This window comes from Hoplias malabaricus, chromosome 13, assembly GCF_029633855.1.
Source record: "Hoplias malabaricus isolate fHopMal1 chromosome 13, fHopMal1.hap1, whole genome shotgun sequence".
NCBI lineage: Eukaryota > Metazoa > Chordata > Actinopteri > Characiformes > Erythrinidae > Hoplias > Hoplias malabaricus.
In genome coordinates this window covers 29,809,864-29,836,267 of record NC_089812.1, presented here as the reverse complement: position 1 = coordinate 29,836,267, position 26,404 = coordinate 29,809,864, and the positions used below count along the sequence as shown (strand labels likewise).

The following is a 26,404-nucleotide window of genomic DNA, read 5'->3' as shown; positions in this document are numbered from 1 at the left end:
TCTCCTTGACGACTGTGCCCAGCCAACAGCAAGAAGAGTTTTCCTGTTGACCTTGAGACTGGAATGTTATAAAACCTTAAAATTAAGGGAAGGCAACATTTTTAAAAACTTTTCAGCTTTGTAGAAACCTTTGGCTTAAGATCTTTCAGTATTATATAGGCCTACAGTTGTCATCTAGGCACCACCCTTGGAACATAATCAGTCTAAATGACCAATTAACTTTTATACGTACATAGACGAAAAAAACACCTATAATACAAATTATTCATTCATTATCTGTAACTGCTTATCCAGTTCAGAGTCACGGTGGGTTTAGAGCCTACCTGGAATCATTGGTCGCAATTCACCCTGGAGGGGGCGCCAGTGAGTGTTGCCACTTCACCCACTGAGTGTTTAGTCGCCTATTAGTCACCAATCCACCTACCAACGTATGTTTTGGACTGTGGGAGGAAACCCGCGAGGACACAGGGAGAACACACTACACTCCTCACAGACAGTCACCGAGAGCGGGAATCGAACCCACAACCTCCAGGTCCCTGGAGCTGTGTGACTGTGACACTACCTGCTGCGCCACTGTGCTGCCCTAATACAAATTAGCTTTAAAAAATTATAGAAATTATATCCGGGATTCCTTTAAGAATGTTGGAGTTAATTCAGAAATATACTGTACTATATAGTATTTTGTAAGGTACTGTATATTATTTGTACCGTGTTATATAGTATTTTGATTACTCTGTGCTAGTGGGATATGATACATACATTTTACAATAATGTAGGCTGTAGCTGTTCAAGACTGGAAATATTATATTTGTTTATTGTATTATTAGTGCTCATTTTCATTCAGAAATAAATACAATGTTCACATAAACTCAGCAAACATAAAAAGCAAGTTTACATAATGTACTGCAAAAATTCTGACCGTTACAAACCACCATTAAAATTGTTGGTACATTCACAAATATATAAACTGGCTAAAACAATGGTTGTCGGACACTACGTTTTCTGTAATATCGTTGGAATAGACACTCATAACAAATGTTCCAGGGCCTCAGCGCACCTCCAAGGTCTTTGCCGAAACCAGTGGAGCGGCGGAGGTCGTTTGTTTTCCATGAGCTCCAGACTGAGCACATGCGCGCGGGCTGAACCCAGAGTGGGCGGGGTTTTCTCTCAGAAAATCGGTTCTCGAGTTCCTATTGGCTTTCCTTGAGCCAGCCCGTTTGCACTCCTCCTTCTTTGTCCCGCCCACTCCTCTTTCTCACAATCAGGAGAGAGGGGGCGCTATTGTGCTGTAGCGGAAAACATTTAGCGGCAGCTTTAGAAGCGGTGTTTATAACACTTATTAACACCGAGAGAGATGTAGCACCTGCAGCTTCAATAACTGTAGGTTCGTTTGCCAGCCTTGTGTTGTGTTTTTCTCCGTTTATTTCGTTTTTACAAAGATTTCGTTTATTTCATATTTATAATTTCTAAGAGCTGTCATTGTCACATTTTTCCTTTTTAAACAGCTTTCAAATTCACGTTTTTGTAGTTTTTGCCATAATTGGGCTATAGTACGTTTTTTTTACATATTTGTAGAACACTCTTTCTTGACACGTTTTCATCAGTGCTGCGTTTTCTTGGAGTGTTTTTCTTTTTCGTTTTTAGAGCGCTCTTGCTGTCACGTTATTTACGCTTACATTTCAGACATTCCCGTCACGTTTTTCGCGTTTGTGTCCCCTTACTTTCTTTTAAAATTTATTTCTCATCTTTTTCCACTCAACCGCCACCCTGAAGTTCATTGTTGTGATCCTGGCCGCCGGGATGGTGGCATTCATCGGTGCTGTGATCTGCATCATCGCCGCGGTTCATAGCGGTTCTCCGGCGGCTCCTCCGCTCATCCACAACCGTTCCGGGTCTCCGGTTCCGTTCTCTCCGGGCTCAGCGGCCCGGGCCGGGGCGGTAGACGCTCTCCACGCCACGGAGGCGCCCGTATTTTACGGACTGAGCGGCAGCGGGCCCGGGGTCGCAGGCGGCGGGGAGAGGCTGGTTTACAGCCGCCTGCTGTGCACGCCCGTCCCACGAGGTGAGTGCGAACCCGGTGCCGTGCAGGCAGAACAGCATCCCGGAGACGAGGACGCGGAGTGGAGCTCTCTCCGCGCCGCTGCAGACGAGCTCCGCCACACGGCACAGAAACAGCAGGATGAGATCCGAACCGACCGCAGGACCATCCGGGAACTCACCCAGAAACTGGCCGAGTGCGAAGGAACCGGAGCTCCAGGAGAGAGGAGAGGGGAGAGAGGAGTAGTGGAGGACGAAGATAGAGAAATGATGGGGGACGAGGGGAGAGGAGGAGCCGTGGAGGAGCTGGAGAGAGCCATACTCCACATGAAGGAGAGGATAGAGAGGCTGGAGGTGAGGAACAAAGCTGTCAGATTTCACAGAATTGATTAACTTTATTCTAATGTGGGCATCCCATGAATGAATTGGATATTACACCAAACTGTCTGAAAGACAATCATTTGTTGATGTTTATTTCATGTATATATTATCTACACAAACTTGAAGGGGCTTTAGAAATATTCATGTTATTGGGGATCATTTGATGCATTATTCTCATCACAGCAAGTGTATAATTAGTCTCCCAGGGGGGAAATTATATTCAGATTTTCATCTATTTATTAACTATAAACATTGCACACATAGTGACATCTGTTTTTCATCACCACTACTGTATAGAAAATCCATCCCGAATTAAACCCATCATATCCCAGCATTTGAATTATGAGGTGGATTTCTCCTTCAAGGCTATAATTAAATTCTGCTCTGAGTGAACACCTGCCCAGTAAACAAGGAACGTCCCTGGACGTTCAAAATAGGTCTAAAAGTAGTCTGTCCGCCACGGACATATTTTAAACGTCAACTGACGTCCAAAATCCATCTTAATAAGTTAGTTAAGTGGTGACCAATCGATAACGTCAGTGGACGTCCAAAATGCGTTTTATACAAGTAATTTATTTCGGGACCAAGTAATAACGTCAACGGACGTCCAAAATACGTCTAATAGTCGTCTTTTCAATGTCTGTGTTTGGACGTCTTTTCAACTTTCATTTTCAACCTTAAGAGAACGTTGATTAGACGGCAGTCATTATGTTATTTCAACGTTGAATCAATGGCTAAATGTTTACTGGGTGTAGTTGCAACAGTCTGTAGGCAGCCTCAGTTAGATAACATGTTTGGAGGGTTTTTCAAGCAAGTGCAATGAGAGCACACACTTCTGCAGATTCTGATTTACACAGACAGTAGATAGTCTGAGTATAAAATTGTGGGGTTAAATATACGTTCAACGAGGCCCTTGCAAAGTTGTTTATCATTTTACGCAAATAATGAGTTAATGAAAAAATATTTAAAGTTTTTTTTTTGAGAATTTTTACGGGACAGTTAACTTATTTCACTCAGAAAAGCAACAAAACATGCATTTGACCAGGAGTGCCTTAACATTTAGATACCAAACATATGGGTGAGGAGGAGGAGGAGGAGGAGGAGGAGGAGAAAGAGGTGTTTGGAGGTGAGAGAGAGCGAGGGAGATGATGTGAGATGAAGGTTAGAATGAGGAAGGGTTCAGGGCAAGAGTGAGACGGATTTGTAGTTGGAAATGGTGGAAGAGGGAGGGTGTAGAAGGAGGGCCAGAGAGGAATGATGGAGAATGTGGTGTGAAGGAGAAAAAGAGTAGGAGGAAGGAAATGATGGAGGAGGAGGAGTGAAGAAAAAAGTAGAGGAGGCGTGCAGCACAACAGATGGGGTGATGATGTGGGATGAGGGCGAGAAGTAGGAGGAAGAAGGTAGGGGGAGAGAGAGGGTGTTGATGTGGGATGAAGAGGTGGCGGTGTACAGAGGAAATCTTCATAAGACCAGTGTAACATAAGGTTGTGTTTACTAGAAACAAGTGGTCAAGGTGGTGGTAAGTTTTTAAAACCAGTTGTTCACTGGTTAGTTGTTCAGTGGAAATTTTAAGAACTGAGGGAGGTTATTTGTATTTTATTTTAAAAGACAAAAGGCAAAAGTCGATCAATATACATAGAAATTGTCAGTACTTTTTTCACAGATTTCCTTTGACAAAGTGGCCCAGTATGGACCACAGTCTCTCCCCGAGTAATACCCTAAGGACCACCATATTGTACTATGTGCCCCACAAGTTAGCTATCGTCCACTGGTTGAGAAACCCTGTTCTGTATTAAGTATAGAACTCCAGCACTTAAAGTGTTAAATGTCTAAGCCTAGACTTGGAATAAAATGAAGTACCAATGTTGATTCTTCATTAGCAATTTAGTCCAAGATGGGCTTAATCCATCTGGGGAACCAGTCTCTGTCTTTATTAAACGCCCAGATTTGACAGCTGCATAGTTAATTACTTCTCTCTGCCAAAAAGAGTCCAAGTGACAACAAAATGAAAATTAAAAACTACAAAACATTTCTTTACAGATATTAAGCAGATATTTAGAATGAAAAATATGGAAACGTTTCCCAAATGTGGGAGAAACCTACGTTGAATTGTTAGTGGGGAATTGGCATTAAGAATTATTTTAAGGCTGGATTTGTACCATTTTAGCAAAAATTGATATTAGTACAATACATTAGAATACAGAAGTGTTCATTATAGGGCTTGTTCTTTGACACATAACAAATGGACCTTGTAAAGGACCCTCTTAAGGACCCTTTCCCATCACAGAACAGGGTCATTTAAGCTTGTGAAGAACCATCTGTTTGTTCCGGTGGTTCTTTGTGTGTTCATTGTTGTCGATGTGGGATGTGCAATATTAAACTGTATGCAGTGAGGCTATTCATCTTTGTCATACTGTACTATAGAATGGTTTCAGAGCTGCATGACACCTACGTAAACTTTTTATGATGTAAATAACCACAGATGTAAGCCTTTATATCTCTACAGAGGCTTATTCCAGCAAATAAAGACTGCAGTTCCAGTGTGAACTGATGCTTATTGGAATAAGCCTTTATGTCATTGTATGTGTCATGTAGCCTTATGAAGAAAAGAATTACCTTGTGAAAAACCTGAGTTAAATTCCATCAATTACTTATATAATGTTAATAAAGGCAAGTCTCAGAGTGTAGGTCTCCAGAATCTGTTTACATTAATAGATCCTGTGTGTGATTAGCAGCATGCCTGGTTGTGCAGGGGCTATAAAGTTCAGCTCTCTGCTGACTCCAGCTCATTGCTGCCCTGCTCACGGAGCACAGAGCATAGAGCACCAAGCAGAGAGAGATTTACACTTCTGCAGCCTTCATCAGCTTCAGATGGAGACATCATTGGCGTTTCTGTGTTTTATCACCACACTGCAGTGCTTGGACTCTTGTGCCACTGCCTGTGTGATTAAAGCCTTGCTGAAGATCAATAATGTAGAGCTTCATCAACATTAATGAAGAACCCTCACTGGAGCATCAATAAAATGTCATGAGTTTCTTAGATGCATGAAGGCGAAGTGAGAAACAATATCAATATTGTAACAGTTAGCATCCTATACCACAATGATCCATGAATGTGTGATCACATGGGGGGTGGGGGGAGGGGTAGCGGGTGGGATGCAGCTGAAAACAACACATTGCCATTCTGAGCTTTGAGGAGATGAAGTGTAATTTTTCTGGCTTAGCTGCTGCAGTGTGGGGTAATGGTGTTTTTTTCCTCCATCATAAATCTAAAATGACGCTGCAGCGCAGTTGGAGCTGAATATGCAGAATCCTTTCTAACACAGCAGTGAAGGCAACACGTGAAATGAACACACTGTGACTATTTTTTTTTAGGTTTTACAGATAAAGAGACTTTAGCTTAACAAGTTGTTTAAATGAAGAATGAGGCAATGAAAAGAAATCACAATCACAAATAACAGGGAAAGGCACAAACAGCACTGAATAATGTCATGTCATATCTATACACATTTAGTATCCAACACCTTTAACTTGGATATTGTCCACTGTTTTGTCCATTTTTAGACAGAGCTAATTCTACACTGTAGTTTTTCAAAACACATAATGAATTCTAATGTTCACTGATGTCCTACTAATGTTCTCACTTATATTCTGCTAAACCGTGCCTTGATTTTTAATCAGCTCTTACTGAAACTCACAATACTGTGAGAAACCAGACATTTCAGTAACAATAGTCTGTTCTTTTGTGCACAGTCAGAGATGACCCCACTGGTTTACAACCACACTGAGACAGGAGAGAAAAGCCCAGTCAGAGTCCAGAGCAGCATCAAGGGTCAGGGGACATCGGTGCAGAGGAAAATGGAGGATCTGGAGGGAGAGCTGAAGAGGAAGATGAAGATGCTGGAGGAGGAGAGGAAAGTCCTTCGCAAAGAATCACAGAAACATCAACAGCACATTGACCAAGGGCTGGATGCCGTCCACCAGCGAATCATCAGTCTTGAGCAAGGTGAGTGTCTGGGGATGCTGGGTAGGCTTCAGACTGCAACCCTGAACTGGACAAGGTGGTTAGAGAAAATGAATGAATTACAGAATGTTCATTCATTCATTATCTGTAACCCTTATCCAGGTCAGGGTGGGTCCAGAGCCTACCTGGAATCATTGGGCGCAAGGCGGGGATACACCCTGAAGGGGGCGGCAGTCCTTCACAGGGCAACACACACTCACACATTCACTCACACACTCACACCTACGGAGTCGCAAATCTACCTCCAACATGCTTTTTTGGATGGTGGGAGGTAACCGGAGCACCCGGAGGAAACCCTCACAGACACAGGGAGAACACACCACACTCCTCACAGACAGTCACCCGGAGTGGGAATCAAACCCACAACCTCCAGGTCCCTGGGGCTGTGTGACTGAGACACTAACCTGCTGCACCACCGTGCCCAGTTACAGAATGTTAAAAATTGTAAAGTTGATTCCTCACATTTATTCTTTGTAAAATGCTTTGTGATTAATTAGGATTTGTAGATGTGTGAATGCTCAACAATAAACGATACATGACAAAAATGTCATACTGTAATATATCATAACTGACCAAGGACATCAAGTATCTCCAGTTTTGTCAATTTTTCGTTTACTACATCATTTAAACACAGAAGCTGTTCTTCACATTGTGTGAAAATGTCACGAAGAACAGACCAGTAGAAATGCTCCAAATTAATTGGAATAAAATCTTTTTACATTGACTTCCATTGAAATTGTTCCTCCTTCTGTAAAGTCACTGTTCTGTAGATACATGTTTTTCTTTGGAAAAGTATTGAATAATTTGAATAATACAATTGTGTCCAGCATTAAGTTAAACAAATTCACAGTGACATCATAAACAAAAGAAAACAGCAAAGAACCTAAACCAAAAACAGAATGAGGATTTTCTACAGAGATTTCCTGCGAGTACCGTTTGGTGGAAGGGTGTTTTTTACTCATTACTGCATTAACACATTGGATCAATGAGGCAAACCTGATCAATATTTAGCCACCCACTGAGAGGTTATAAATAGACGACCCAATACATCTCTGTTTCCCCATTATGCAGCCTTTCTTCTGCATGTCTTCTGCTCATCAGTTACAGCATTGATCTGGTTCATGTGTATATTTATGTAATAACTTGGTGAGCTGTTGCAGAAATAAACCATAGATTTCATCATATTGGATATAAAGGCATAGAAAGTGTTGTAAGATTAACAAAACGTCATGGCCATGCAATTCCACACTTTTCTAGTGTTGAATTGATTATGAAATATGTACCCTTAGACATCTAGTGCATGCAAACTAAGGAATCAATGCTAGGGAAAATTTACATGACCGTTGTGAATTGTCTCAACATATATGTGTATTATGCATGTATCTCTCTGTGAAAGGTATGTCTGAGAACAGGTTTCCAGAAGGTTACAAGCTCTCGTTTCCTGTGAAGAGCAGCTCTATGTATGCCGTTATGAAGCACTCCATCCCTGCCCTCCACACCCTCACCATCTGCATGTGGCTCAAACCTGCACAGAGCATCCTGGGAACTGGATTTTCATACGCTGTGTCAGAGCAGAGTCATGAGGTGGTACTGCAGCAACTTGTGCACGGCCCCATTGAGTTCATCATCAATAATGAGGTACGCACTGTTGCCACTGCTGTGAAACCTGCTGAGAAATAATGTCTTTTTCAAGATATCATTGATCATTTAAAGGTTAATTCTGGAATATATTGGGCAAGGCAGGTACGTTAAGGATTTATATACATTTCTGGGCTGTAAGGATTACTTGATTAAAAAGCAGCCCAAAAAGCAGCAGTGGGTGAAGCCAAGCTGCTTTAGGCTAAATGGGTGGATAAATCTAAATGCATTGGATTTTGTTACATAACATAAAATATTAGTACAAAACAGCATTGTGTCCATATGTAAACCAGACTGTGCAGTGGGAGATGCATTTTTACACTTGAACAATGTTTATATAATAGGCCAATCACTGTTTAAATAAGACAATTAAACAGGAAGTATTCAATTTCCATACAATTGGGCCCTTTCAGTTCTATTTATTGTTGATGTTCTTTAAATTTGTAGTAGCTTTTCAGCACGGTGTTGAGAGGACTCCAATAATAAGAGCATCCCTGAGGCTGTCTCCTAAATATAGCATCATAATGGGCACTCATGAGATTTTATATTAATGTGATTCAGTCTCTTTCCCCATAGGCTGGGGTTATTATGGTTTAATATGCATGTATTTTGCAGCCCTGGGGATACAGCCCATGATTTCAGAAAAATGGGGTGTTACTGAAGTGTTTCTGCAAAGCTATTTAAAAATTGTTTTGTTCCTCCATCCTGTAGGTGGCACAGTTCACACTTAACCTGACAGTGGGAGTGTGGCAGCATGTGTGTGTCAGTTGGAACAGGAGAGCTGGGGTGTGGCACGCCTACCTAGGGGGGAAGATGAAAGGTGAGGGAAAGGACCTGGCAACCCGCCACTCCATCCGGCCGGGAGGAACACTCGTCCTGGGCCAGGAACAGGTGAGTCATTCCCTGGCTTGGTCTCTGGAGAACAGATTTTCAGCGTGGACTCATGGGGCCTAGGATTGCTCAATTGGCTGCACTTCCGCTTTGCATGCAGATATAATACAGAATGCCAAGCTACATGACATATATTGTTACTGTCTAAAAAAATAGTATATCTCCATTTCTGATGCAGTTTCTAAACACCAGCTCACATTTACATTCATTCCAAAATTAAAAGCAATAGAAACAATACTCTTTGTTAATTCTTTTTAACATTTATTTAACTAACATAAGCACAAGGAACTTACTTTTAATATATTGGCTGGCCGACTTATTTGTGTTTGGGATGGGGAAAAATAAAAGTGAAAAATGTATTGACTATTCAAATTACATCATTTTGAACATTGTGACATGACTGAGTATAAATAAACATCACCCAAGGCTCAGTATTTGCAAGCAACAAACTTTGTTGGAACCTGTTGCAGGCCTCAAATTCAAAATGAGTGAATATTTGCAAAAAAAACTATAACGTTTATCCATTTGAACAGTAAATATCTTGTCTTTGTAGTGTATACAATTGAATATATGTTGAAAAGGATTTTGAAAATCATCGTATTCTGTTTTTATTTATGTTTTACACAACTTCATTGGAATTGGGGTTATACATCATAATGTAAAAAGATCTCATTTTGTAATTCTCATTTTGTGTAGGGCATAGATAGAAACAACTACTGAACTGCATATGACCTTCAAGCCCAAACACTGCGCTGCGACTTTGAATCATAGTAACTTTGATACATATAGCCACATGGGCATGGGACCCCACAGGAAAATGTTGTCACTTCCACTGCTGCATCAATAAGTGTAACCTGAAACAATATTACACAAGGAGAAAGCCATACATCAATTCAATGCAGAAATGCCAAAGATTATTCTGGGCCTGGTCTCCTAATAAAAATGTATGGCATGTCATGATAAGCAGAATCTGAAAATCCACTGTTGTTAGGACAGTGCTAAACACAATGTGTTTTTTAAGTCTGAAATTCAGACATTTTGTGTTCATTGAGTCTAATTACATATTAGTGGTTTTATGCAGTGATGTGAACAGTGTTGCTACTGTTAGAGGGTGTATGTAGTCTAATTCTTGGTTTTCTTTATTTGCAGAGTTCTATGGGTGGGCTTCGCTTCGTGGCTTCTCGTGCTCTGGTAGGAGACCTCTCGCAGTTTAACTTGTGGGACCGGGTCCTTACTCATGCAGAGCTCGAAGCCCTTGCCCACTGCAGCACAGGCATGCTGGGTAACATTGTCCAATGGAACAGCCGCGAGGTTGAAGTGTTTGGAGGGGTCACCAAGCAGCCGGCCGAACACTGCAGTCACCGTGCTAGTGTACAGCAGTAAGAGGTCATACAAGAGAGTGATATGTCTGAGGCTAAGACAAGAATGTTCAACTTTGATGCTGTCATTTTTAGCAGGGGCTTTTGTACAGGTAACTCAGTGAAATTTGGAAAGCAAGGGGTTGAATTCTTGTTTAAAGCAAATGCCCGGAGCTACATATAAGGTTATTTAGGCTTTTATTTAATTGACAGAAACATTTCCTTATTTTGAAGGGCATACTCTACCATTCAGGTGAAAAAAGGAAAATGGCTTAAGCTTTGAACCTGATGTTGGCTTTGATGCAGTGTCCAGGCAGTTTACTTTTCCAATAGAAAGTGGAGGCAAATATTACATGGCAGTGCTCTACACTGCAGTCTTCTCTTTTTACTTTGATCACATTCAGTAAGGGTCAGCACTGTTACATCAGTAACACTGTTTATTCCTCGTTTGTTATTTTGTACTGTATCTTTTTGTAATTTGTTTTGTTTCAGTTATTTTTGTAATTATTGTTTATGCCACACTGTTTCTATGGTGATGAAAAAGTGAAGAAAAAAGATAAATACTTCATGCAAACAAAGGAAACATATTTCATCTTACATGAAAACCTTTTGTAGAAGTATAAAATACTGTTCAAAAGTCAAAGTCTATCCTTCTTGTATTTGATTTCCAATCAGCAAAGCCATTAAGGACAGATGAATAATTATTCAGCAAATATCCCTCAAGAATAGTGCAAGATAATCCACTTGTGGGCAGCAGGGTGATAAAACAGCTAGTGTCACTGTCACACAGATTCAGGTTCCTGGGGTTGTGTGTTCAACCCCCACCTCGGGTCACGGTCTGTGAGGAGTTTGGTGTGTTCTCCCTGTGTCTGCGTTGGTTTCCACTGGGTGCTCTAAAGGAAGCCCAAATACTCCACGTAGGCTCTGGACCAATTACAACGCTGAACAGGATTAAAGCAGTTACAGAAAATAAATGAATGAATAATTCACAAAAAAAGAAAGTCAAAGTAAAAAAATAAAAAAAAAACAGGAGTATTCAAAATAAAAAGATAAGGAGGAGATAATCATTTGGCGAAAAATGGAAAATCAAGCTCCACTCATGAAAAATTCTACAGCCAACTGTGTAGATATTGAGAAGGTCAGACAGCATTACTGAAAGGGCTGGAGATGACATAGATTGTGTGAAGCAATCACGTAACCATGAAAGCTGTAATAATGGCAAAAATATATATATTTGAATAAATGTATTTGTTAAGACATCATTGTAATTTTCTGTTCATTAAGAGTTTTACAGATTTCTGCGGATTGAAAATAACTTGTACTAAATGGCCAGTGCGACTGGAAAGTTGGTCTCTGACTTTTGCGCAGTACTGTTAACCAGCAATACTATGCATTCTCCCTTTTCTGACAAGAATAAATAATTAATTAATGTTAACATGCATATGGTAACATCACATAATTTCTGCATATATTTAGTGGCAATTTCAGAACCCTAGGATCTATTCACCATTTTAAAAAAATACCGTCCTTTTAAAATCAGAATTTTTTATTTGTTTTTTTTTTTTTTAAGAAAATCTGTGTTAAAAGTGAGACTGACTCTGATATTATAAAATGAGCTTCTGAAACATTCCATATCCATAATGCAGTGTGTTTCATTACACCAAGTATGTACCTGTAATTTTATATTTAACAGGATAAATATGACTAAATATACATTCCATATAACTACATTTCAAGACTGTGAAATCAATGTAAAGTGTATCATACAATCAAATGTATATTGCATATGAAGTGATTCACACATTATGATGTGTTCTGTACTTAATCAGAGCATTATACGGAGGATACAGTTTTTAAGCACAGTTTTAAGAACTGAACAAAAGCAAGGGGAAAAAAGCATCTTTGGTTTAGATGTGTTTGGGACAATTGCAGATGATGCCCAGAGGATGCTGTTTCTGCATACTCTGAGAGTGATATAATAAAAGCTATGGCATTTAATAGTACAACACAAAAGCAAACATTGACTTCTACACTGAAACCTGAGACTGAAAGTTTGATTAATTAAATGATTGATTGATAAATCCTCTGTTCTGTCCCATTTCTTCACTGATTCTCTTCTGTGGAGGTCACAGATGTCCGGTACACTCACTGTTGTTAATGTGATGCCTGCTGTTTGTGCAGTTTGCACTTCTGTGGTCACTGTGCTTGGTCATTTACTTGGTATGTGCATAAAAGAAATGATTCTTGTTTAAAGAAATGTTAGTTTGGTGGTTGCTTTGGAAGCTACAACACCTTTATTAGCAAGAAGAATGTCTATAAAATTAATCTTTCCCTTGCCTGATTTCTTTTCTATGCTCTGTTTTCAAAATTGTATACTTTTATAAATCCTTCTCTACATATAATGATCATGCATTCTGTCGCTGTGTTCACTTGATCGGATGAACAGATGTGGAATATTGTAAGCTATTATAAAAAGTAAAACTGATTTCACACTTACTAAGTCTTTCTCTATCTTTCCTTGGCCTTGGCTATCCAACAATGCAAGGACACACATAAGCACTGGGTTTCTTATGACTTCCCATTTGAGCTGTCTGGGTTTCCTAGCAACCACCCGTCAATCCTGACACACTGCAATAAAGGCGTTTATGTCAGAAGGAAGTAGCTTATTTGGGGTCTTATACAGTTCATTTTATCAACTGCGTCATTAATGTGTTACAATTGTGCTACTTAGGATGATCCAGACTCACTCAGGCTACTGTTTAACTCTGTCACGCATTTCTCACCTCCCTCGCCCACATTACTCATCTCTCTGTCAATCAGGAAGCAGCCGGAGCACAGGACAGGACGATGCACCAGCCTTATGGATGGGCGATCTGATAATATGGTATTATATTTATATAAGGAACCCACACAGGTGACAAATTCAACAATATGGTGATTAAATATTTTCTGAAATTTGTGATGTTTAAAAGTCTTTTGATGAAGGAACTTAGTTTCGAATCTTCTGGAAAGGCTTTTCTTTTACAGCAGAAACTAGAACATTTCACTGAGAAATTGATAACATTCAACCACACGTTTCCGAAGCCAAGAAAGCAAGGACTAGTTCTGGATCACAAACAAAAGTACCTTAAGTATTTTTGTATGGCACTCCTGGGAGTACAGTACAATCCTCTACAACCCAGTACCTTATAACCCTCTAGCTTATGCTTGTCATTGGGCTAGACGTTAAGCTCAGAGCTTCCCAAATAACTATGCTTTTCTGTGGAAATTATACAAGCTTTGGGTGCCCAACCCACAATTAGTGCACATTAAAGTAACACCTGATATTTAACTGCAATGACAATAAAGTTTATATTATCTTAAGAATGTTACTTAGATCCTAGACGTCTCACCTGTAATCAGTGTTGCATCTTATAAACTGACAGCTCAATCAATAATGTAGATCAGATGGCTTTCCTTGGAGTCATTGCATGCCTCAGATTGAAATGACTGTGTTGGATTAGACTTAGCACACTGCAATCCTCCTCTGCTGTACTAAGACATTAAAGTTATCGTGCCATAGGGGATGAACAGGTTTAGGACTCGGGTCGGACACACAATCCAATAATCAGAATGGAGCGCCACCCCCCAATCCCAGACGCCTGCCATATATCTGTGATTTGCTTCTTAAACCTTTCTAATGTGCTCTCTCTCCAGCCTGTTCTGCCTCTATATATAACCTGCATCCTGTCAGGCTGGCAGTGTGTGTGTGTGTGTGTGTGTGGATTACAATGCAGATTCTATCATTATAATGACTCTATCTCCAAACAAACAAGAACACAAAAGCACTCAATTTAGCTGCTTGCCTGATTGATCTCGATGTGTATTTTTTTGTCTGTTTTTGACTCTCTGTCCATCCATTCTATCAGTCCAGCCATTATGTCACATTGTTTATCTCTTACGAAATCTGTCTATCACTCTCTTGAACCCGTTTACAGCCTTCCATTCTCTTTTTTCTCCCCTCCATCTCACAGGAGTGCAGACTGATTACAGCTTGATCATGCAATCCTTTCCAGCTAACAGACTTAACATGGATTAAGCTGCTCTATCCATGATGCTTACCTTCACCTTCAGGAATAACCGATGTTAGGTTCAGATCTGTCTGAGCCAAGCCTTCTGCACCCATATTACAGACAGGCAATCTCTGATTATCGTATCTCTAATGCATTTACTATTTAAAACACAAATAATCAGAGGTTTGTTGAGTAAAATTAGTATCAAAAATGGTTGTTTCTACAGTTGCTTTTTCATTTCTGACGACTTCAGTTGAAAATCTGCTCTTGAACATTTTAATGGATGTTCTGACTTAATACTAAAATACTTGTAATGTCACATGACACGTAATTTTATCCCTGAACCTGAGAATAGAGCGTTTTGCATCACTACGAAACACAACATGCCCTATGCAGTTTTCATTTTAAAAATATGCTAATGTAACACAAGAAAAAAGATGGCTGGTTAAAAAGCAATGCTTTAATGAATACTGAACAGTCCAGGTACTCCTGAATAAACACAATAACACAGGCTAAAATGATTCAAAACATGATATTATATGAATATTACACCGTTATATGAGACATGGAAGAAATTCAATGTGGGCTTGTGGCAATTTAAGGGGTTAAGTCATCATCACTGGCTCACTGGTTCATATTTTGCCCATGTGCCAGCTGCCCACAAATAACACTCTAAACTAAAGAGATAGACAAGAGACTGTGCTGTAGAGACTGGCTCATTTGGGAAAGGGTTGTAGGAGGTAGAGTACTCTCTGGACACTGCCTGTTACAAAACAGCATGGTCTGGGTGTATTGGAAACATGGTCTGTGTAGGCTGTAGAACACAGCTGATTCAGACATTGGTTTTTGGTGAACTAAGCCTATAATCTTGTCTAACATATACCATAAGCCAACAGTGCTGCTGGTCTTGAAGTTTTTATTAATTTCCTAAGTGAGTTCCATGTACATGGCCTTAGAAAAGTGATCAGATATGTTTTCTACACGTAGCAATAAAGTGTTTCAACATGCTCAGGTTTAAGTATTTAATGTTTCAGAATGGAATTTAGAAGTGGATTTGCAATATTTCTGGAAATGTAACTATGTATGTGTACTGATTTTAGATAGACTGCTTTGATTTAATTCAGTTAATTTAAATAATAGAATTGTCAGGTGTCATTCTATAATTGTAGCTGGCATCAGACAAAAACAGTAAATGGCTGCTAATTAGTAATAGCAGCTGAGCTTATGGCACCTGCCATTGACCAATAGTGATATAGCAATCATTGACCAGTTGTTGGAATTGCCACTGAACAACTGGTCATTGAGAACTTGGTTATCGCCATCATTTTCAAGTTATACTGTGGCCAAGGCTGCTCTGTGCTTAGTCAACTCACAGCATTTTGTTTCTTCACTCGTTTTACTGATACAATTGTATGATTCTGTTGTGTGAAATATGTAGCGTGAATAATCTATTTTCTTTTTACTGTATTCACTGCATTGGTCACTATGGAAAAACCTCAGAAATGGCATGTTGATGACGTCAGTGGCAATAATGTGACTGAAAAGTCAGTAGTGGCAGCTAGCTGTCAGTACTGGCCAATTAGTGACACCTACCACTTACCAGTTAGTTGCAGCTCTCTGAAAGCCAGTAGCAGCAGCCAGCTGCCATTATTCCATCTCTGAAAAGGTGTCCAATTTTTTCCCTGTTACTGTATCACAAACTTAGATTCACTCACCTAAAAGAAACTAGGTTAGATGGGCTGAACTTGGTGAAATTAAAGCAATGGGATTTGATATGTGTCATTTTTCTCAAATCATTTAGGGGCCACATTTCACACAATTCCTGTATTAGGTCACAGTGTAGACCTACTTTGCAAGAAATGAGGACACATGCTCTCTTTCATTCTCTCTCTGTCTCTCTCTCTCTCATTCTTTCTTTGAACTGAATCCAAATGTTACCATTTACTGGCACACTTTCCTTAATCTTATAAAATGTATAATTCCTACATGGATTAGTACATGTTGAGCTATCCATGAATGAATAATCTCATCTGAATCCAACACACAGCTACATTTTACAACATGTGTAAAGTAATACATTTTTTTTGTACTTTGCTTTGCTGATTATAATTTTTTTGTTTTCTGGGAAAGGTGCTAGTCTTCATATCAGTTGCACAGATATGAATGAATATAACATAGAGAAGGTGTCCTTTAACTCAAACTCTTAGCAGGCCCTGTACATCCAGTATGCCCTGTACATCCAGTATCCTACCTCCTTCTATTACAATTTTTTTGCACTATTGTTTACACTGCATTGCACATCCATTATCCTACCTCCAAAAATCAGGTTATTGTCTTCAGTCAGTGTCCCATTGTCTCATGTATGTCTATCAGTGAGCTGCTGGTATCGTATGTCCTGCACTTGTCTTCTGTTTGTTCACTTTCATATATTTATATACTTAGCTTAGCTGAATTTAGTCTATTTTTTGTTAAATGTTACTGCACCTTGGTGGAGAGTAACGTAATTTCAATCCTTTGTATGTCCTGTACATATGCAGAATTGACAATAAAACTCTCTTGACTTGAAAAAAAAAAGGTTGAGGATTTGTGCATGTAACAAAGGCTCTGTGACTTAAAGGACTATGTATTATTTCTACTTACAGTTACAGCTTCTAAATGATTGTGATGTTCCAGAGAGTTGTAATAGGGGGAACTGAGCCTCTGTGGCTGCTATGCTGGGTCCTCTGCTGGCTTACTGGACTAAGCAACTTCTGAATTATGGGATGGAGGGATCTTGCAAGAAATCCATAACACTTTATGACAGAAATCTCACAGGAGGTTGCCTAGCTTCAAGACAAACCTAGCTAGGTATTCCGAGTAAGAACATTATGGCAGAGAGATAGAGAGACAGAGAGACAGAGAGAGAGAGAGAGAGAGAGAGAGAGAGAGAGAGTGTATATAAATTGTGTGAATACAAATTTGTCTTGGTTTAAGATGTATGCAGTGCACCCTGGAACCTGATTTCCTTATGATTTTGTTATTAAGGACCATTTTTTACATGCTGTGAAATGTTTTACCATTTGAACCTACATTCGTTATGCCCAAGCAGCAGTTAATATGTTCCTTGCACTACGTATTGCATTCTGTTTGAGGTATTTGAAAGTCAATAGAAAAAATTGTGGTTCTGTAATTAACTGTAAATATGCATAATGTGTTAAAATGCAGCTTGTATAAAAACAAAAAATAAAAAATAAAACGTTTACGATCCTCTGATGTTCCTGGGCTTTGGAGGAACAGTACCCTGTCACCAAAAAGTCCCCCAACATGTTCTAACACACACACACACACTAATTATAGCAGATAATTAAATGTGTGTGCTGTATACATTTTAAACAGGTGCGTGTTTTATTTAATTCTTTAATTCTGTGCAGTTACAATTTTGCCATAAATATCTGGGAATATCTTTAAATTAAGGAAAGTAAAACTTGACAGACAGCATGGAAAGATGTCACCCAATCATTGAGAATCCCCAAAAGTGAAGTAGAGAAGTTTGCCACAGACATAAATATTGGAACTATAATTGAATCATTTATTATGATGCAGCTTAATGTCTGGGTCTACAACTGGTGGACCTCACAGTGGCTGAAGTCACTATGATAAGGGGTGTCTTTGGAGATAATGTGTAGCTCTAGCACCTTTTGTGGATGTGCTGGTGAAATCTCATTAATTTGTTCGTAGTTTTCAGTGTGTGACATCTAGTTTCAGCAAATTTTTGTTTAAAAGGTTAAATATTTATTCAAATACACAATATTGTACATTAATTTGTCATGATATAAGCTCCATTTAAAATACAGGTACAGTTTATAGCTCTACTATTGCAGTCTGTAGTCCACCTGTTGCACTGCATACTCTATTAATCACCTTTTAGCCTATAGTGAAACTGATGTGGTGGTGGCATGTGTCTTGCGCTGATATCAGTGGATCAGACACAGCAGGGTTGCTGGAGTTTTGAAAAACGTCAGTATGACTGATGGTATGAAAAATAACCCAGTAACCAATAACAACCAAAAGAATCCTGATCTTTAAAGAGTACAGAATGACCAAACTGCAGAAACAGATAAAGTTGTCACTGTTTTTATCCTTGGACTATCAAGGGTAAGAGGACAGTGAATGGACTTAGTGTTTAAAAACACCAGCAGTACTGCTATGTCTAATCCACTTGTATCACTGCAGGATTGTGGATGATCTGCAAATCTGTGGTGGTCCTGAGCCTTGAAGGAGAACTTGAAAGAGGTCAATGACAGTATGCAGAGCAACATATGGATTACAGTCTGTAATTGCAGAATTACAACGTGCACCTGTATGGTGAGTGAAGCTGATAAATAATAAAGACAAATAATGTGTGTCTCTTCTTGACCAGGCGGCGTCAGCGTCATCACTAGCACCAAGCAATCAACAGATGTAGAGCGGAAATACTGAGATCACGTGGGCTTTTTCTCTCGGCGGTTGCCATGGCTGGGTTGTCTCCATGTCAACAGTAGTTAAGGTAAGTTTATTTCTTCGCATAACGAGACGACGGTAGGGTTTTTAATACGCTTGGATAAGGGAAAATGTACTGCAGTGTTTAACTTCTGTTAGTTTGACTGTTCCCTGTCTTCACCATTTAACGGTAAAGTAACAAAGTTACCCTGCACTGCACAGGGACTAGCTTGCGAGCAAGCTTAGCACGTTAGCTAAAAACAAACATGCTCGCCCCTTTCTATTCCAGTGAACTTAAGCTTTATGTTTAATAATTTTGGCTAATATCAAGTTCTTGTTCTCCTCTGGTCCCATATATGTGGTTTGTTTCAAATTGCTTTTGGGGAATCGGTGAAAAAAGCTTGAAGCTAATCCCACATATTGTCCTATTGTCTTTTATTAGCTCGCTGCACAGTAGTTCGTCACTTAAAATACAATAGGGTACTGTTTACAAGCAGGTTTAGCAGATTTGCTCGCTGTCTTCTTGTACTATTATGGGATGTTTATTTTAATATTTTATGATATTCGCTACGTGCATTTTCTTCAGCTGTTAGAAATCGTCATCATGTAACATCAGTTGTGGTCCTTTGGCTTCTGAGGATGTTCCTATATATGTTACTAAATATTTCTGTATTTTTTCCTAAAATGCGAAGCTTTGTAATGAGTTAACGTTAACGACTTATGCAATAAATGTTATAATACTGTTAATAATGTTATTTTTTTGTCTTGGAAATAACTTAAAATATGTCATTTTGATGAAAGAATGAATTTGTAAAGTTTAATCCATGACTTTGTGGCTGTGGGGCCTCTAATTTAAGTTATTCATTATGACGTCACACTAAATATCAGCTGGCATTTTCAGATTATGTTGAAAGAGAGAGAGAGGGATGGACTGCGACACAAGCTTCGAAAATGATGTGTATAATGCAAAGAAAATTGTGTAAAAAGTGTGCACAATAACAAATTTTAGGTTGATGCCAGTGTCTAATATTTTTCATATTTTTAAAAATGACAGTATATAAACACTTTTAACATTTACATATTGAGACACCAAGAATCATTTAAATATAAAAGAACTAGGATTGATTTACCACCAGCCGATATACAGGAACACATCAGCAGTAGATTACATACATATAGTCTCTTGCCTGTTAAGACAGATGGTGGCAAGCAATCAAGCAAACACACACAAACAGTTCCTCTGCTGGTGAGAGAATGTTCCTTGGTCCAAAGAAGATATTTGTTCTCTGCTCTGGAGTGTGTATTACAGAGAAATAAAACGATTGCTCCATAGGGTTACAGCTGCAATAACATTTAATAGAAATGCAGGCATTTTACTGCAAGTAAGTCTAGGCTATCAAATATTGGTCTGAAATATTAGTCAAAATAAGCACTTCTCAGTCTGTCATTTAATTAAGCTGTTGTCTGTCCATTCCCTTTATAATTCCAACACCATCACACTTCACTAATATGTAAGGTTTAAGATGTACAACATCAAAATAAAACATGAGGTAGGTGGTGTGCGCCCTAAACTGCATTCATACACTCCATTAACCTAACCAGTAGATTAGTCTGCATATCAAGTGAGGACATGCAGTGCATGCAATGCACGTGTTTGTGTCTTTTTCTAGTAAGTCTTCATCATGGCGGAAACGGGTGAAAGTAAAAAAGAGGAGGCAGACTACAAGAGACTACACAGTTTTCCTCTCATCAGGGTGGGTATTATGCATTTTGTATGTTTGAGTTAGGGGTCGATGTAGATATTCAATTATCAGTTTTCTTTTGGAGCAAAACACTTGAGCACTTGTGACAGTGAAATTTGTAATTGTAGAAAATGGTCACATATGAGTATGAGTAAATTTGAAGTCATACTCTGAAAATAATATTGGATATTTTACATATCTGCCACATGTCATGTAAAGAGTTAAAAGAGTACGAAAAGAGCAGACTACATCAATTCATACCAAAATCTCCTTGAACTCCTAAAGGGAACCACACATCCTTTCTCATAATCATGCAACATAGTTAGATACTTCTTATAGATGCCTTCTTTTTCGTATTGTTGTGTGTAATATGATTTCAGAGTGTGGTTTCAGGGTCGTCCTGCTGAGTTCTACGATTCTTATTGTTTTCAGTTAGAGTTCTGAGAGAGTTGTTTCCCATTTTCCCCATTTCAAGAACTACACAGACACTTGATTCTCCATGTTTGTTTTCTGGAGCAGTTAGGGTTTTTTTTTTTCTCCCCCCTTATCTGAGGAGGCACTCAGTCACAGAGCCAGAAGACATCCGACACACCAATAGCATCCGACACATGCCCAATGAGCTCTTCTGATTGATCAGAAGGTTTGCGATCGCTGAACAATGCTCACCTCTGGTTCTACTGATGCACCGATTTTCTTTGCACCACAAATGACTGGTGCAAATGTTAGTGTGTGTGTGAGCGACAAAACAGCATTTGTCGCTTGTAGGTGCAGATTTGAACAGATGTAGTGATTGTCTTGTGATTGTGCCATACAAATATCCAAGAAAATCCAAGGAAACTAAACCCAAAAACAATGTATTTGTGAGAATACATATTTTACAGGTGTGTAACTCTTATTGCACACATTCACATACTGATTTGCAAATGTGCAAATATTCTCTATGGCTTCACATTTTTAAATTACTTTATGAATGTCTTTTGCAACATGTTCACTGCTACAAGTACAGCAAAACTGAGTGTATGGTATTTTTTTACTTGTGTGTTTCAAATTGGATTTGTTCCCTTGCAGTAATGAATTTGTGAATTTGTTTACCACTCCTAAATTCACTCTCTGTGACTTCAAATTTACAATGATACACATGTGTAACTATTTTCTGTGATTACAAATTCCACTGTCACATATGCTCAGGTGTTTTGCTCCAAAAATGCCTCCATATTTCTAACTAAGGTGTTAACTTGTTAACCAGTAATATTTGCCCTATTTTTGTTGCAGCACACAGATATGCCAGAGGAGATGAGAGTAGAAACCATGGAGCTATGTGTCACTGCATGTGAAAAATTTGCCACCAACAATGAGGTCAGAATTTATACATGAAATACTTAGATAAGGTGAGGTGTATGGATGTGGCTTCTTACATGGCCTTATTTTCCAGTCCACAGTCGTGGGTGTATTGGAAGTCCTTGCTGTCTGAACCAGAGTCCGTACACTTACATCATGCCAGACTCTCATAGCGTTGCCATCTGGAGTGTTACAGTAGCGTGCACATTATTTTCACTGTCTTTATCCCTTCTTTAATATACTGTCTGTCATGATTGCTTTGTTTGCATTAGAGGTGGGCAACATTTCATTTACAGCAGAACATTGGCAGAAGTGCCACTCAGAATAGGTTTGGTTTTTAGTTAAGCTGTGTAAGTAGATAACCAAAATAATGTTATAAAATGAATAAAAACTGGTATCCTGGAAAAACAAATGGAATAGAATAAATAAATTTAATTAGGGCTGTCAAATTTAATGCAATATCAACGCATTAACGCAATCTCAATTTAATGTGATTTTAAAAAATTGTGCCGTTAACAAAAATTATATTTGGCCCTGTGAGCCATCCGTAGTTCAACATCTCTCCTTTGAGATGTGAGTGAGTGATGGAGAAAGGTCTGTTTCATTTCAAAAGTTTGCTAAATGGCTCACTTGTCAAAACAAAGGCTGTTTGCAGTTATCAGGCTGAGTTCAGCTACTGAGTTTGATGGAGTTGGTCTTTGTATGTACTTTGCATTAAGTGAGATTTCAATATGCTGTAACACCATGGTATGTCTTTAATACAAGTCCAACTTTGTGTAATTTATTTTTGTTTGAGCCGTACTCTGAAGTCCTATAGGCTGTGACTGAATACAATTCCAGCACAACTGAAGTTTTATGTATTTTTTATTTTCATATGCTACACACATCTGAACTGAGACACAATAATATGTTACTACATATTATTACATATTTGAGACTACAGCTTCCTAATCTCATATAAATCCAATTTTATTTTCTGTAGGTTCAGTATTACTGCCTGGTATGTGAGTGAATATAACTCCCTTAAAGTTTTCTCTCATCCCAGCAGTTTATAACATAAGTACATTGAGCATAAAACATGTTCATCATTTTTAATTGTAATATTTCACTTAAAAATCACTTAAAAAATTTTCTATAAAAAAGAGATTGGTCACGATTAACTATATGAAATTCTGAGATTAATCAGTTTTTATCGCTTGACAGCCCTAATTTTAATACAAACAAGACTGTTTACACAGTTTAGCTTTTTCAAATTGTCTTGCTGTGATGGGTCAGCATTCTTTTGATTATCATCACTTTGGCTATTCAAAAATGTCCATAGGAGTGAGTGGGTGCAAGTTCCACAGTGCCATTGTAGACAGTGAATGAATACATTTCTGAGGAGTTAAAAACCTTGTTAACTCATTGACGTTCCACTGACTTGCCAGATGCATCACTACTACTATGGGACCCCAGCAGTTGCGAAATTAATCCCTGACACTGATTTCACATAGATTATCAGACCATCAAGTACCTTGACCTATTGAAGCAGGACTGATATGCTGTATTTTGAACTTGGTAATATGGTGTTGGCTATGATGACTCTCGATAATTCACAGTCATTCTTAGTCATTTTTGCACTTTTTTTTTCGGTGTCTCTCAGAGTGCAGCAAAGATGATAAAGGAGTCCATGGATAAGAAGTTTGGGAGCTCCTGGCACGTGGTGATTGGGGAGGGCTTTGGCTTCGAAGTGACTCACGAAGTGAAGAACATTCTATATATGTTCTTTGGTGGCAGTCTGGCTGTGTGCGTGTGGAAATGCTCCTAGCAATGTTCTCAGACCAATTCCTCTCCCCCTCCCACATGCACTACCTACTTTTATATATTTATATACCTGTATTCACAGTACTGTCTCAGCTATGCAGTCCTTTTTCTATTTGACCTGTGTGTGTGAAAGTGAGTGAGAGTGTGTGTGTGTGTGTGTGTGTGTGTATGTTCATGTGAAATGATGTAGTATTGAATATCTGACAGAGAAATTGGTATCTGGCAGACCCTTTAGATCATCTTCTGTTCAACTGATATTCATTATTTTGCATTGATTGTATCTTTATGCTGCAAAGGGAGGAAGCTAGTCTAGAACATGTCTCTTGTTTTTTAATCTGAAACACTGACATTAATGATATCTTCAGAGAATTACAAAATGTTTGTAGACTGGCTCTTATAAATACAGGTTCCAAAGGGGTTTTAGGAGCAAAGCTGCAGAAGAACCTATTTAGACTCCCTAAAAATGCTTTCAGGTTTCAGTTGAGAATTTTATAGAAAAACCTGTCAACAGATTTTTTTTATGTTCTTTTATGTGCTGTCCCAATACAAACGGTATTCAGCAGTAATAAGAAGCACATGTGAATTCACCACAGACCATTCTGCTGTAGTTCTTTAACTGGTTGTTGCCATACAGAGGAGACTGCTGTGTTCTGTACCCCTCCAGCTCGCACGTGTTCTTAAAACGCATCCACAACTTTCAGTAATGCCCTTTCTTTTTTTTCCTCCCTTCTTCATTCACGCCCTCATGCTCACCCCTCCCTCAGTCCCTTGGCTGACAGTACAGTCCTTCACTCGGTGGGCTGCCATGCCATCTGTTCCAAACAACTTACTCTGTGTCTCTGTCCCTTAATGTCCTTTTTTTTATTGTTATAATTGGTGTCCTTTTTGCCCGTTTCTTTAACAAACCAGCATTTGTGAAGTGTCCTCTGTGAAAACTTGAATACAAATGTAAATCCCAGACTTTTTAAATAAATAATAGAGGTCAGTACATTTTGTGTTTTTTTTTTTTTTTGTTTGTTTTTTTATATTCAGTACTTACAGTAAAAGCTTCTTGTACATTGCTGAAATTTCTAATGCTTTGGAACTGCAAGAGGAAAGCCCTGGAGTAGATTCACATGTAAAGAAAAAGGCCTGAAAGTCAATGTCAAATACCAAATATATTTTAGTGACGTTATGTAAGAATGTGTTGGAACATTGAGTTGAAAGCAATAACACCTGAATCTGTGACGTGTTAGTCCTCTTTAAAAATGAAAAAGCACAAATAAACTGTGTTTTGAATGAACAATTAAGTTTTATTTCGTAAATACAAACATATTTACAATGCGTGCAATGTTTACATTAAGCTGCATTTGAGTCTTAAAATATTCCATATTAGGCAGGTGAATTGGTAAAAGCGGAGGGTGTCATAACTGGATCAAAAAGGTGCTTCCACCAAAGGCTCACTCTTTGCAAACACCACTTTGTGCCAAACTTATTGGTATTGTAAAAAATAAAAAGTAGAGGTGTCAATCTGTGTAGTGTAACACTGTTGAAATCCATGATCTTTGAGCCCTCTGATGGCATGGCATTAGAAACTCACTTTACTTGGATAAATATAGCCAAGGAGTTTTCAGGCCTCAAGCTCATCTCAGAAGGTCCAAAGGGCAGTAGAAAGTCATGAGAAATTAATATTTTATTTGATGAAAATGAAGATATGTACAAAGGTCGACATTTTTCATTGCATTAATGACCACACCATGGGTGATCTGTACATGTGAGAAGTTTCCATTGATGTGGAAGAAAGCCCTGGGATTTTAGAGACATGGGCTGTCGTCAAGATAATGCTATATTCTGGTACATCCATTATTTACACAAGACAAAGCCAGGCTTAATTCTGTAATTTCAACAACAACATGGCTTAGTAGAGAGTGTGTGTGCTTGACTGACCTGCCAGCAGTCTAGATCTGTCTCCTATGGCCCATTATGAACAGAAGAACCAGGCAATGGCACTCAGGGTCTGTTGAGCAGCCATAATGAGCAAATATTTAATTAGCAAAATTCTAACAATATTGATATCCTCAGTTTTAAAATGATTAAACAGTGCAATTGGAAGAAAGGTGATGTAACACAGAGGTAATCATTACTCTGTCCTGAATTTTTGGGAGTGTGATGCAGACATCAAATTATTTATATATTTTTAAATACAAAATATAATTAGGTGTTTCAGTGAAAGCAAAGGAAATGTTTTTGTCAGTTAAACAAATCTTCAATTGAATTAACAAATTACAGATTCTTGCTTTAATTCCATTAAACAGGATGTCACAACTTTAGTGGAAATTCGGTACGTACTTACTTTCATCTTTATAGATAAAAGAAGGCAACTTAGCTGTCCGTCCAGAACGTCTAAGTAGACCTAAGTACAAAGATTTCATTGAAATAAATGAACTAATAGTTGATTTTACATTGAGTCATTGTCCAATAACATGCAAGATGGTAGTGTATAGTCTGTTCCTCTGTCTCACTTTCTTCCATGGTTTAGTAGGGCAGAAACAGTCTTAAAAAGCACACATGAAGCATTTTTCTCTCCATTTTCTGTCTCCAGCAGTGGTTTCTACTTAAATAGTGGTTTATCAGCAAGATTAAATGCAAAGTGAGTATGGCAGTAATGTGCAGCTTGTATTTTCTATGCTGAATAGGGATGCT

General features: G+C 38.7%; 2 protein-coding genes across 3 annotated transcripts; both read left to right on the top strand.

The window, feature by feature from the left end:
* The first annotated feature begins 839 nt into the window (after nt 1–839).
* LOC136664562 (neuronal pentraxin-2-like) lies at nt 840–12,816 on the top strand. The gene is made up of 5 exons (XM_066641812.1): nt 840–2,391; nt 6,172–6,424; nt 7,839–8,080; nt 8,792–8,971; nt 10,121–12,816. The coding sequence occupies exons 1-5, from the start codon at nt 1,801–1,803 to the stop codon at nt 10,352–10,354; spliced, it is 1,500 nt and encodes a 499-aa protein (XP_066497909.1). The 5' UTR covers nt 840–1,800; the 3' UTR covers nt 10,355–12,816.
* Nucleotides 12,817–18,779: 5,963 nt separating this feature from the next.
* On the top strand, nt 18,780–24,985 carry dnal4a (dynein, axonemal, light chain 4a). Of its 2 annotated transcripts, none has more exons than XM_066642117.1 (4): nt 18,780–18,906; nt 20,510–20,593; nt 21,854–21,937; nt 23,562–24,985. In XM_066642117.1, the coding sequence occupies exons 2-4, from the start codon at nt 20,522–20,524 to the stop codon at nt 23,724–23,726; spliced, it is 321 nt and encodes a 106-aa protein (XP_066498214.1). In that variant the 5' UTR covers nt 18,780–18,906; nt 20,510–20,521; the 3' UTR covers nt 23,727–24,985. The 2 variants fall into 2 exon arrangements, with proteins under 2 accessions (XP_066498214.1, XP_066498215.1); XM_066642118.1 differs by lacking the exon at nt 18,780–18,906 and adding an exon at nt 18,937–19,029.
* Nucleotides 24,986–26,404: the final 1,419 nt, after the last annotated feature.

Bases quoted from the DNA above. Each gene is read 5' to 3' on its own strand.
- LOC136664562 (XM_066641812.1), top strand. From the start codon at position 1,801: ATGGTGGCATTCATCGGTGCTGTGATCTGCATCATCGCCGCGGTTCAT. The intron at 2,392-6,171 runs GTGAGGAACAAA...TTTTGTGCACAG, and splicing joins AGAGGATAGAGAGGCTGGAG to TCAGAGATGACCCCACTGGT. The intron at 6,425-7,838 runs GTGAGTGTCTGG...TCTCTGTGAAAG, and splicing joins AATCATCAGTCTTGAGCAAG to GTATGTCTGAGAACAGGTTT.
- dnal4a (XM_066642117.1), top strand. From the start codon at position 20,522: ATGGCGGAAACGGGTGAAAGTAAAAAAGAGGAGGCAGACTACAAGAGA. The intron at 20,594-21,853 runs GTGGGTATTATG...TTTTTGTTGCAG, and splicing joins ACAGTTTTCCTCTCATCAGG to CACACAGATATGCCAGAGGA. The intron at 21,938-23,561 runs GTCAGAATTTAT...GGTGTCTCTCAG, and splicing joins AATTTGCCACCAACAATGAG to AGTGCAGCAAAGATGATAAA.